The 13,719-nt window shown below is 37.3% G+C and overlaps 1 protein-coding gene across 2 annotated transcripts in view; it reads right to left on the bottom strand.

The window, feature by feature from the left end:
* Positions 1-13,719, bottom strand: part of gpatch2 (G patch domain containing 2) — a 300,732-nt gene that overhangs the window by 246,124 nt on the left and 40,889 nt on the right. For both annotated transcript variants that reach the window (XM_063055750.1, XM_063055751.1), the window contains exons 4-5: positions 12,706-12,888; positions 11,209-11,288 (exon numbers count right to left, since the gene is read on the bottom strand). In XM_063055750.1, coding sequence (XP_062911820.1) covers positions 11,209-11,288; positions 12,706-12,888 — 263 coding nt within the window. The remainder of the gene's footprint in view (positions 1-11,208; positions 11,289-12,705; positions 12,889-13,719) is intronic.

Raw genomic sequence — 13,719 nt, 5'->3', positions numbered from 1 at the left:
GGTGTTTGCTAATATAAATAAGACAGCTAAAGTTGTGAAATATAGTTTAATCTCTTTTGCTTTACAAAATTATAATTGGCTGGAAAACTTATATTAAGCTGTACCAAATTAAGTGCATATGATCAAAGACATAGGACACAATTTACATCCCACAGAGATATCTGCCCAAGTAATTCATAAATGACTTGTTTTCAGATTTGACCATTGGTTGTGAATTACCTTCAGTGTATTATTTTGCTTTCAATTCATATCACATTTTAAATTACTACTAAATATGGATACACATTTTCAAGGCAAACAATAATGCTGTGTAGACATGCATTGCTTCCAAACGCATATCACTACTTGCTCTTAATTGTTCTCTTGATCATATATGCATTTAGTTCTACTGTGAGCACTTGAAACATTAATTTAAAAAATCGTAATGGGAATTAATAATTGTATGTCATATAATACTGTTCCTATTTTATGTACATACTAATTTAAACTTGTTTCTGTTAAATGTGTAAATATTGTATTTTTAGGCAACAAATATCTTTCTACAGTTAACATAAAATATCACAAAACCTACAGCACTGTACTTCAAAATATTTGAGCATCAACTATAGCTTCACATGCATGAATAGTGACAACTCTAATTGTAAGGTTAACATTATGCTTGTTCAGATTTAAAGAAATGAAAAGAAACAACAAAAAAGTGGTTCTTTAACTAAAGATTATATTGGTAGATTTATGCTTGCTGAGTTGAGGGTGCGTGGCGATAGCATTCAATTGTACAATGGTGGTGCAGGGCATTCACTGTGTGCCCAACAGTTGGATTTCTTTTCTGTCTCTTCAGTTGAAAATCATAGTATGGCAGTTGCCCTCAGGATGAGGACAATGGTGCATCTGAACCTTAAACTACTGACGGGGAATAGGAAGGGGAACATGAGGAGAAACTTCTTCACTCAGAGGTTGGTGAGTGTTGAACAAGCTGCCAGCAGAAGTGGTGGATGTGGGTTAGATTTCAACATTCAAGAGAAGTTTCAATAAGTACATGGGAGGGGTGTGGAGGACTATGATCCAGGTGCAGGTCAATGAGGCTGGGCAGAATAATAATCCGATACATGTAGATGGACTGAAGGGTCTGTTTTGGTCCTGTTGTACTCTATGATGCTATGACTATTTCATCATTCGATCTTTCCTTTAGCAACGAAATGTGAGATTACAAAAAGAAAGATAAATAAATTGCCCTTTTTTCTGCAAATAACTATATCAACCACCACAAGCATTTTCCCCTCCCCCCAACTCTAACACACAAACTAAAATCAATGACCACTGTGATGTTTTTCTTAATTCAGTAGCATATCATTTGTCCTGCACTTACTCAGAATTAGCCAAGCTGATAGAAGAATAATCACACCATCTACAGTAATATCAGTTTGGCACAATTGATCATCTAGATTCTAGAGTAACAAAAATTGGTTTGAAAATTAGCCACCAATAAAAATATTTGCATACTTGGCAGTTCACAATTGTCAATGTTGATTCAATTGCATAAGTATTTTTAAAAAGCAACTTTGCTATTTGGCTTCTAATTTTAAGAATTCTTTATGAGAAACTACTGTCTTCACTTGCTATTCCAAACCACAGTATAAGCTGATGCTTCAATGTATCATCCCAGTCCTAATTCTCATATTAAAATCTAACTTTGTACACACAAAGAAGAGTAGATGGTGTCTTAATTTGAACACCAGTTTGCAGATGCAAAAGGTAGAAAAGATTTATCTTTTCTCTTGATATATTACATCTCTTTATTTTTGATCTTACTACACTGACCACTGCACAATTTAATATTTAGGATATCTGTCACGTGCCTAAGATCAACCAGAACCTCAGGTTATTTGTGGTTTGCTAAATAAGTCAGATTCTATATTCAAGTTGCAGGTGTTTAAAAATGCTTCTATCCAAAGATAACATTTTTCTTTAAATACACATTGTCACTGCAGGATTTTAGATAAGGTTTATGTTTCACTTCTATTAGTGCTAAAAATAGGATATCAGCATATGGCTATCTTGGTGATTGTTTTCTGTGGCTTCAGACAATCTTAATCACAGACTCTGAAATATTTAAAAAAAAGATAAAATAAAAATATTTCAGAAATAAATTCATTTCAACTAAAAGAAGTATATTAAACATATATGTTATGAACCCAGATGTGAAATAAGGTTTCTCATTTATCAAACCGATCTTCAGCATTGCAGCTAGATTGCTTTTGCCAATGAGCACCCTCTGCATTTAAAGTTTGGAAATAATCAATGGATTTAAATTAATGTGCATTCCAAACCACAACTATATTTGTAACTTCGTGAATTTTATAACATTGGTACACAATAATATAAAATGGTACTATTTTTACTTAAACAAATAGGACCTGTAATAGATTCTTGGTCTTAGCTCTATAAAACATCTGTTTTCTCACTGTATAATTAACATAATTAATGAATACTAATCAATCCAAACAAATGGCTTTTTAACTCCTAAAATAAATCATTTTGATATCACAGTAGCTATTGACTCAATAATTTACTTTAGGCAATATATCACTTCTCCATTTACCACATGCTAGAAAACTGCTATAACTCTTTTCTACAACTTCATTTCAGTGCAACATGTCTATTCTCAACAGAAAAGCACTACCATACATTTGTTTACGAGACATCGACAAATTCATGATGTCAGGCTATCCCTTAGGGTAGGATAAATTTAGCAGACTTGTCTATTCAATCGTTTGCAATAAAAATCACAGATTTTTGCATCTTGCTGAACAGATATAAACAGAGTTCAACATGATTACACATCTACTGTCTCAAATAAGGCTATCAAGGTGTTAAACAAGTCAGCTCTTTTATTGGCAGAGGTGGTACAAGATTAAATATCAAAATTTTCTCCAGATTTAATTCTAACATACACAAACAAAACCATTTAGTTTTATTGCAAAGCAAGTTTCATGTTTAGAAGTGGAATAGCCAATTTGTACTCTTTCTGATGTGGTTTTATAGCATTATTCCTGCTTTAATCTTTTATTTTTATTTACATATATGCCTGTTGCAATTTAAAGCACTATTCCATGGCATAAAAAACTCACGATAGATAAATTGAAAGGTGAATAACTTGAAAAAAAAAATCAGCAAATGAAGGTAACGGAATTAACTACCTCTATGTATCACTGAAATAACTAGTTCACTAGAAAGCTCCCTTGTTCTAAATTATCCCCAAAATATGACTGACTGCATTTAGTTCTATTTGTAAAACATAAAACACAAACTTTATTTCATCAAAATCAAAATTAAAACTCACAGTTTTAGATCAAGAGCCGATATCCCATAAGAAAGAAGGATTTAAACATCCAAGGAGAATGAACAAGACCAGAAAATACTGTAACTACACAATAAGGGAAAAAACAGAATTGTTACAAAGCTCCAAAGCTAGTGACCTGGATCCAATCCTGACCCCCCAGTGCAAAATGATTAGAGTATACAGGTTTTGCCTGTGACAATGTGTGGGTCTCCTCTAGGTGTTCCATTTACCTTCCACATAGCAAATATATGTCGGGTGATAATTTACTTGGCCTCTGTAAACTGCTCCTAGCCTGTAGGTGTGTGTACAGTTTGGAGGTGGCAGGAGAAAAGTGGGGAAAATAAAACTGGAATTAGTGAAGTACTTGGTGGTGATGTGGACCAGATACGCTGAACAACCCGTTTCCACATTAACAAACTCTATTGGTTTATTACTGCATAATAACAAAGCAATTCAATTTTAAAAGATAAGCATTTAATAGTTATCAAATGTTCCCTTGCCAGTTGAGAAGAAAGAACGGACCGGATACCCTGGATTACAAAAATTAAAACATTAAATTATGATAAACATACTACCATTCTTTAATGACATTCCTCTTTATTCAATATTGATAGTAATGTTCTTGCTTGGTTCTATTCTTATCTATGAAATTATAGCCAGAGAATAACCATCAATGAATCTTGTTGCCATTTCAATAAGTAACTCTGGATTTCTGAGGAACAACTCCAACTTCTTTGTCCTCTTTATCCCCATACTACACCTCAGTGACCATATTTAAATATCAGTTTGGCAATGGTGCTTTCTGATCATACGTTGGGTGACCCTACGAAGGAGAAGAAGGTGGCGACGCGACGCAGCGCGCAGCGGCCACTCCAGTGAAATGATATCTGTTATCTGTCAAGTAGGGTGCCGTGCACAATCCTGATTTAATGGAGACAGACGTGAGAGCATGGAGGAACATCTGGAGAAACTTCCAAAATGCCTTCTTCACTGCCGTTGCTACTGTGTGATCCAGAATCTCTGGAGGAAAAGGCCCCGAGTCCTCGGCTTCGCTTGTTGCTCAGCAGCCGGGGCTGGGGCCGGGGTCGAAGCGCTCGGCAGAGGATGGTGCTTGGGAGGCTGTATCAGAGGGGCTGGTCGGAGGCTCGAAGTTTTCGGACAGACTCAGAGTCGGCTGTGGTCGGGTGCTTCCAATGCATCGGCAGTTGTCAGCGCCTGGAGGTTTATGGCAGGGGGAGTTTTGCCCTTTTGCCACCTGCTATCGGGACTATCGGGAGTCGATTGGAACTTTGAGACTTTTTTTTTACCGTGCCCATGGTCTACTCTTTATCAAATTATGGTATTACTTTGCACTGCTGTAACTGTATGTTATAATTATGTGGTCTTGTCAGTGTTAGTCTTTGGTTTGTCCTGTTTTTTTTGTGATATCACTCTGGAGGAATGTTGTATCATTTCCTAATCCATGCATTTCTAAATGACAATAAATGAGGACTGAGTGTCCTCATAATCTAATCTAATCTAATCTTACCACTACCCTCTCTGAATTGTGAAATTCTGCTCCGTATTCAAATATTGCAGAAGTAGAGATTTTCCTCAACTTCTTTTGAAGACTTAAGTTATTCTTGTTAGTCTTAGTTACATACTCATTTGATAATTACCAACTTACTTATTTACTGTGCATTATGCCTACTGCATTTAGGGCAGCAATGAAGGTCCTCCCTCTCTGTCTGAAGCATTCAAGGCTTCCTCCATCATGCCAGTAGCTTACTTTTGGTTTTCACTCCTGTCAGCAACGCAAGTCGCGGATGGAGACTCAGGAACACCGTCACACACAAATATAAAGGATTCTCCATTGCTGCTTCTGTGACAGTTTTGCTTGACCAGTCGCGGTTGTTATCCCTGAGCTGAACCCCCGAAGCTGGAAGACTTGTGGACCACTCTTAGTCTGGCCTCTACCCTATGACCTGTTTGACATGAGTGACCCTACCAAGAGCTAAAACACAAGGCGGTGACTCCAGCCAGCATAGCTCTTCAGGTCATTGAGGAACACAAGCCTCCAAACTATGACAAGATTGTGGTCCTCTTGGAGATGCATGGTTTATAAATTACAGTAAACCAGAATATATCTGAGTTTGCTGATACATTTACACTGATTTTCCTTGTTTCAGTCCATTATTTCAACTCAAAGCTCTGCTGGCTGTCCAAAAGTTGCTTGCTGATTTATACTGGCTTCCAATTAAAGTATGCTTTAAAAGTATCACCTTCATTTTTAAATCTCTTGACCCTTCCTATCACCATAAGTGCATCATGGTCCATAAATTTCTGAGAAAACAATCTCCAATTCTGGACCTTGGAAAATCTCGAGGAACATTACTCTATTGCTGGTAGCCATGCCTCAAGCATCTGTGTAGTTGCTTGGTATGGTTCTGTTACTCTGAAGGTGCTATAAAAAATGAAACTTATTGATATTCATTCCCTCTCTCAAACATATTGTTATTGCACCCTTTGATCAATAACATTTCTCCCATTTTGACTGATTTTTAAAAAATCTAATATTGGAACAAAACATGAAGGCACTTTCATGAAATCCCACAGCCCCTAATGATCCTGTGATTTCAGTATCTGAGGCCGAAGTGAAGTTGAAACTACAAAATGCACCCGACCCAAATGGGGTACTTGGCTGTGTACGAAAGACCCGTGCTGATTAATGGGCTAGAATGTTCACTGATATCTGTAACCTCCCACTTCAGCAGTCTAAGATACCTATTTGTTTCAAGCAGGCTTCAATTATACCGGTACTTAAGAAAAACATGGGAACCTGCCTGACTGACTATCATTCAGTAGCACTTAAACCCACTGTGAGGAAACATATCAACTCCTGCCTGAGAAGCGACTTGGATCCACTCCAATTTGCCCAATATCACAACAGGCTAGAGCCACTTCAGTGGTTCTTCACTCATCCTTGGAACATCTGGACAGCAAAGAAGCATACATTAGGGTGCTCTTCATTGACTATAGCTCAGGTTTCAATACTATAATCCCCTCAAAACTAATTAATAAGCTGCAAGACATTGGCCACAATACCTCCTTCTGCAACTGAATCCTCGATTTCCTCACTTGCAGACCCGAGTCAGTTTCGATTGACAATATCATAATCTTTACCAGTACAAGGCTGTGTGTTTAGTCCCCGCTCTAGTTGGTTTACACTGATGACTGTGAGGCTAATCACAGCTCAAAAGCTATTTTTTTTGTATTTGCTCAATTGGTTGTCTTTTGCACATTGATTGTTTGTCTATTTTGTTAGGGGCGATTTGTCATCGATTTTATTGTGTTTCTTGTATCTATTGTGAATGCCCGCGAGAAGATGAAGCTCAGGGTTGTATATGTACTTTTTTAGTAAATTTACTTTGAAATTTGAACTTTAGAACTATTTCTGCTCTCATGGTAATACCTCATTTTGATCACTGGTTTGTGAAGGGAAAACTGCTGAAACCACTTAACAAAGTGGTGAGTAAAATTCCAATTTAAGTAATACTCCTTGAGATTTATTTTCAAGAGTCAAGATTTAAGACTGTTTAATATTATTTCCATCACACAAGTGTAAAGGAGAACAAAATAAATGATATTCTGAATCTGATCCAGTGAAGAAAAGAAACACAAGAAGATCAAGAACACAATAATAAAAAAAAAACACAATAAATACATTAGATGGTTTAAATACATAGATTGACTGTATGTCCATAAAGTTATGTTAGGCACAGGTGTGTCTGTCCATCAGGTGATTCTGACAGAAAATGATGAAGTTGTGGTGGTGGGGGTGGTGTGGTGGCTGAGCTAGTGAGTGCAGGTGTTATTTTTGAGTTTAATGGTCCTGGCATGGATGCTGCATAGCCTCCTGCTTGATGGAAGTGTCACAATCAGTCCATAAGCAGGGTGGGAGCCTTCATGGTATTGCTGACCTCTTTCTGGCACCTTTCTGCAAATACAGGTATGTTCTTTATGACGGGTAAGATGGAGTCACCAATGCATTGGGCAGTTTTCACTTCCCATTGTCCGCTGCAGTGCATTATTCATACCATTCAGTGATGCAGCATGTTAGGAAGCTCTCTTCTGTGCATCTGTTGAATGACATGAGTAGAGATGTGCACTAGCCTTCAGCCTCCTCAGGAAGTAGAGGCAATGGTGACCATTCTTGATTGTATAAAATGTGTTATGGGAACTTGAGAGGTTTACAAGATATGCAATCCCATGATTTACAGAGATCGGTGCTGCAATCTGTCTATGAACACAGAAGAAATGTGTCTGGCCCTTTAAATAACATTCAGTTTCAGTCTTCAGTGTTAAAATAAAGTTAAGTTTTAGTATGTGGCCAGCTGTAGTTACAAAGCATCAATACTATGGAAAATCTCAATAAACATGAATTTTGAATAGAAAAAAAATAGGTGCAGGAGTAGACCATTCGGCCCTTTGAGCCTGCACCGCCATTCAGTATGATCATGGCTGATCATCCAACTCAGAACCCTTTACCTGCCTTCCCTCCATACCCCCTGATCTCTTTAGCCACAAGGGCCATATCTAACTCCTTCTTAAATATAGCCAATGAACTGGCCTCAACTGTTTCCTGTGGCAGAGAATTCCACAGATTCACCACTCTCTGTGTGAAGAAGTTTTTCCTAATCTCGGTCCTAAAAGGCTTCCCCTTTATCCTCAAACTGTGACCCCATTTCACTTTGGTACTCTGGATACTGAAAAGTAATAATAGGTCATTGTTGAACCCACATTCAACAAGAGTGTGTTGATCCCATTGCTGTACACTCTGCTCACAGCCAAACACTCAAGTAATCACATTTTCAAGTCTGCCAATGACATGACAGAGGGTGGGGTTCATTACCAACTCCTTGATGGTCTACAGAGAGGAGGCAGAAAAGCTCGAAGCCTGGTGCCAAGCAGATGACCTCTTCCTCAATGTCAACAAGACAAAGGAGATAGTTACTGACTTCAGGAGAACTTACACCACTTACACCCTTCTTTACATCTGTGGCACGACGGTAGAGAATACAAGCAATTTCAAACTCCTGGGAGTGCCCATCTCACACAATCTCTCCCGGTCCCAGAACACATTCTACACAATCACGAAAGCTCACCTATGCCTCTGCTTTCTGAGGAGGCAGAAGAGAGCTGGACTATGTCTATATCTATACTCATGTTACTCAGCAGTTGCACATCGTAAGACACTTCATCACTACATAGTTTGGAAACAGCACTGCGGCGAACAGGTAGGCTCTACAACAGGTAGTCAAAACAGCACATTGCATCACCAGCTTCAGCTTACCCACCATCAAAGACATACATACAGAAGTGTGCCAGAGGAAGGCTATCAATATCATGAAGGATCCCACTGTCCGTGTTCAATAGCTGTTTGTCCCTCTTCCATCAGGTAGGTTACGTAGCATCCACACCAGGACCATCAGACTCAAAAACAATGACTTCCCCAAGCAGTAGGGCTGATCAACACCTCCACCCATTAACCCACCGCATCATAATCCCCAGCACCACTACTTTATGATTTCCTGTCTGTCACTTTATGTACAGATACTCCTGTGCCTAGCAACACTTTATGGATATTTTATCAATCTATGTATATAAGCTATGCATAGTATTTATACTTTTTGTGTCTTTTTATTGTTATGTTCTTTAACTTATTGAGCTTTTTTTGTGCTGCTTCAGATCTAGAGTAACAATCATTTCGTTGTCCTCTGCACTTGTGATCTAGAAATAACATGAAACAATCTTGAATCTTGAATAACTGACATGGCAAAGTAGCAGTTTAGGCCATGAACTCTGCTTCTCTCTTCACCAATACTGTTTCACTGGAGTATAACTCAAGTTATTGATCAATCAGCTAATAATTGTTAACTTCTACAGTCACATCAAATCACTATAGACTTTCTTTTGAACAATGAATGCACAATCCGGTTAATCTCTCCTATTATGGAAAACAAGACAGTTCCTGTGAACGGGGCAAAAAAACTGGCTAGGAAAGAAATAAATCTAAGAAAAATATATTACGTATCAAAAAGAACTGACGTGAGTTGAAAATGAAAAAAAATCGAAATTAATGCCAAAATAGTACACAATTGTTAAGGATAGGTATTTTTTTCTTTAAATCGTGAATAACATTATCAGCTGAGAAAATTTATAACCCAAATAATTCCTGGTTCATAGGTAACAATAGATTCTGATGACAGAATTTTTAAAAAAGTACATACTTCCATATATTTAAAATGCAGGATTGCAAGCTTGAAAATAAAGTATTGTACATGTATCAAAAAAATGGATCAAACATTAGGTGAAGATTTATTGCAAGTAGTTTCATCTAATGCAAGAAAGATGAATTGATTTTGGTTAAATTAGATATAACTGACAATTCATTGGTAGAGAAGATGCATTATTTTCCAATTGTTATCCTCCCATGGTTTAAATGATTTGCGCTCTATTGTATTTTACGGAAAGAACAGAGGAACTTTCAATGATTTAGATTGTATGTATTAATCATACCCAGTGCCTGTGAACTATATATCTAAAACTGAAGAAGAATTTTGACATCTAATTCTGTGACAAGACTTTGGTGCTAGATACCCTCTTCATATCCATAATCTTAAATCCATTTAGTGATACAGTTGAACAACTTTCTGTTTTAATTCTGCGAGGCTTAAAATGCCATATCATTCCGGCAGCCAAATAAAACAAGAATAGTTAGGGTTTAAGTTGCAAACTGAAAACAAAATGAGGCTAAATTAATCTAATTTATTTTCTTATTCCATGTATCATTGTTTCCCCATGACTAAATATACTATATAATGAAATTATTCCAAATAAAATTTAATACCTCAAAGCAATGGAGTAAAAAATAATCATGAAAGCTTTCATGACATTTAATGTCCTGTCAGATATCCATTCATTTTGTGAAATTTCTTGTAAAAATATTGCAATTAATCAAAGTCTTGAATATTTCCTACAACTTTAAGTCCTTCCCAACACATTCTCCAATTTGGTAATCAATATGCATAATGCATTAATGCATTGTCATGGATATATACAAGAAATTTAAAAAATTCAATAATTTTGATGGATTATAAAATAGTTTTGCACCTTACTAATATTGTACAATGTCAAAACATCTATATTTTTATAAAAACAAATAGTGGGTCAGTATAAATTAATAAATTTTATAGACCTTTCAACCTTATTCTTTCACTCTTAATTTCAGTAGAATTTGCAACTGAATATAAAAAAAAGTTACATGACTAATCTGGAGGTAGCACATTTGACACAGTTTAGTCATTCATACCAGCCAGCTATCTTTTCTCACCAACCACAGATTACAGCAGCCTTTTCTTTTCCTCTTAGAACAATCTCAGAAGAGATCATCAATGACCAAAAAGAAAGCTCAGCACTGTACACACACACATTTCCACATTATGATTTAAAGCTCAACACTTCCTCAGCTTTTTGAGAAGGATTCTGTATTTTTCCCCTTTCTTCATGCCCTTTGCTGGTAACACCATGGGTACGTCATATGTCATAAATACCACAAAAACTAATCCATCAGTTGTAATGGCTCCTATAAAACAGCACAGTGAGATTGCAATAAGACTGGAAAATAGGCTACAAATCCCAGCTATGCTCAGGCTTGCAATGAAGCGAGACAGAAAGGAGGTGGGATAGGGATCAAATGATAGATAGCCACCTGAACCATGACCAGAAAGGGCAGAGGTTACAGGCCAAGGTCTTTATAAGAACAACTTCAATAAAGTACTAATCTTAACCATCATAACAACCAGACAGGACAAAAAGAACATGCTTACTTTTGTGGGAAGCTTCCTAGTCTCCTTTCTGCCATTTCTGTTTCCCATTCCAGCCAGCTGGGATAGTCTTGTTTGAAAACCTATCAAATAAGTAGTTTAAAAGAATCTGATATAACTTGTTTGAAAGCTTTCTCAGTTAAAAAAGGAGCATAATGGGCATACTTATCACAGCACTTTAAAACTACAATTGACATATATAATAATTAATTATTTTAATGTCAATGGTAGTGTATTGATTTGATACAACAGGAAACTTATTAATCTTTTGGGAGATACTCATATTTTACAGCAAATTAATATTTTAAAATGTATTTAAATTGCAATACTAACTGTATCATGTAATTGCAAACATAACATTTGGTATTATTTTTGTAGATTGTTGCTTGACAAAGATTTAGATTTAGAATAAATACTTCAAAGTGCACTAGAAGATTAATTATTTTGCTGCAGATATCCCATACGAAGAATAACAGAACTTATGCAAAATTGTCCACTCTATCAATCAAGAATTAGTTGGTAGCTTCATCTCACAAGTTTAGTTATTACCTTCATCATATATGCCTAACGGTATATAGAACATCAGTATTTCATCTCACAGGTTAAAGGTTGCGAACTCAAGTCACTCCAAAGACAAATTCTAGTCTAGTATTCCAAAGAGATACCTTTCAGATAAGCTTTCCCTAACTGGATACCTGGAACATGTAAAGATTGTGGTTACAGCAAATGGAGGAGAATGTATAAGTAAATGAAAGAGAATGGAGTAAAGTGCTATGTGATTAGTGTTGAGTGAAAAAAAGAGTTCGGGAGGATTGGGGATTCAACTGATTTGTTTCTGTGCTGCATGTTGGATAGGTAATTCTTTATATCTTCAGTAAGCAGAGTAGAAAAACTACTAACTTCAAAAAGGGTGGCGTGGTAACATAGTGGTATGGTCAACGGTTTACAGCGTCAGCAATCAGAAAATCGGGGTTCAATTCCCCACCGCTGTCTGTAACTAGTTTGCACTCACGTGGGTTTCCTCTCACATTCCAAGTATGGGTTAGGGTTGGTAAATTCTGAGCATGCTATGTTGGTGCTGGAAGCATGGCAACACTTGCGGACTATGCCCAGCATAAACTAGGATTGTATAAACGCTGCTTTTAATTCACAAATTTATATAAAATTAGGTAAACATGGTTTTCTACAGATTTGTTAACTGAACACAATTAGTGTTAACTAACCATTTGGGACTTGGGAAAGTTTGAAAAATAGTCAAAAATGTATTTTTTCCCCTCTGTGTACAAACTATTTGTTTTTAAATGTTGTTTCCTCTCATTTATTTCAACACATTTATCTAAATGATTTCCTTTGCATCAGAGGAATCATGCAATTAACAAAGCCATGAAAAAGCAGAGAGATTCAAGGTAACGTTTTCAACAGCATGAAATTTATGGTTCATATTTGAATTACTCATAACACATCCTCACAAATGCATCTTGAAGCAAGAATGCTACTGACCTCTCTGAGCTGTTTGTGACATGAGAGGGAATGTGCCTGTTAAGATGCTCTTGAATACCGGATCTGGCATTTCCTTTTCCAGGTCCAGGACGTCCTCATGCTCCCACCAAGGAATGATCCTTGCAATAGCACATGCTCCACCAGATTCCCCTTCAAAGAACCAGTCACTTTGTTCATCATCACCTTTAAAAAATAAAATAATTTATAAGAAAGCAATTGTACAGGTCAATTATTCACAACAGTTAAGCAATATAACTTGACCATGTATGGGTTCAGAGAACAATTGTGAGGCACCCCTTTACATAGAAAATAGGTGCAGGAGTAGGCCATTCGGCCCTTCAAGCCTGCACCGCCATTTATTATGATCATGGCTGATCATCCAACTCAGAACCCCGCACCAGCCTTCCCTCCATACCCTCTGATCCCCCTAGCCACAAGGGCCATATCTAACTCCCTCTTAAATATATCCAATGAACTGGCCTCAACTGTTTCCTGTGGCAGAGAATTCCACAGATTCACCACTCTCTGTGTGAAGAAGTTTTTCCTAATCTCAGTCCTAAAAGGCTTCACCTTTATCCTCAAACCGTGACCCCTCGTTCTGGACTTCCCCAACATCGGGAACAATCTTCCTGCATCTAGCCTGTCCAATCCCTTTAGGATTTTATACGTTTCAATCAGATTCCCCCTCAATCTTCTAAATTCCAACAAGTACAAGCCTAGTTCCTCCAGTCTTTCTTCACATGAAAGTCCTGCCATCCCAGGAATCAATCTGGTGAACCTTCTTTGTACTCCCTCTATGGCAAGGATGTCTTTCCTCAGATTAGGGGACCAAAACTGCACACAATACTCCAGGTGTGGTCTACTGCACACAATACTCCAGGTGTGGTCTCACCAAGGCCTTGTACAACTGCAGTAGTACCTCCCTGCTCCTGTACTCGAATCCTCTTGCTATAAATGCCAGCACACCATTCGCCTTTTTCACCGCCTGCTGTACCTGCATGCCCACTTTCAATG

This window comes from Mobula hypostoma, chromosome 8 (genome assembly GCF_963921235.1).
Source record: "Mobula hypostoma chromosome 8, sMobHyp1.1, whole genome shotgun sequence".
Lineage (NCBI taxonomy): Eukaryota > Metazoa > Chordata > Chondrichthyes > Myliobatiformes > Myliobatidae > Mobula > Mobula hypostoma.
This window is presented reverse-complemented; position numbering and strand designations above follow the sequence as displayed.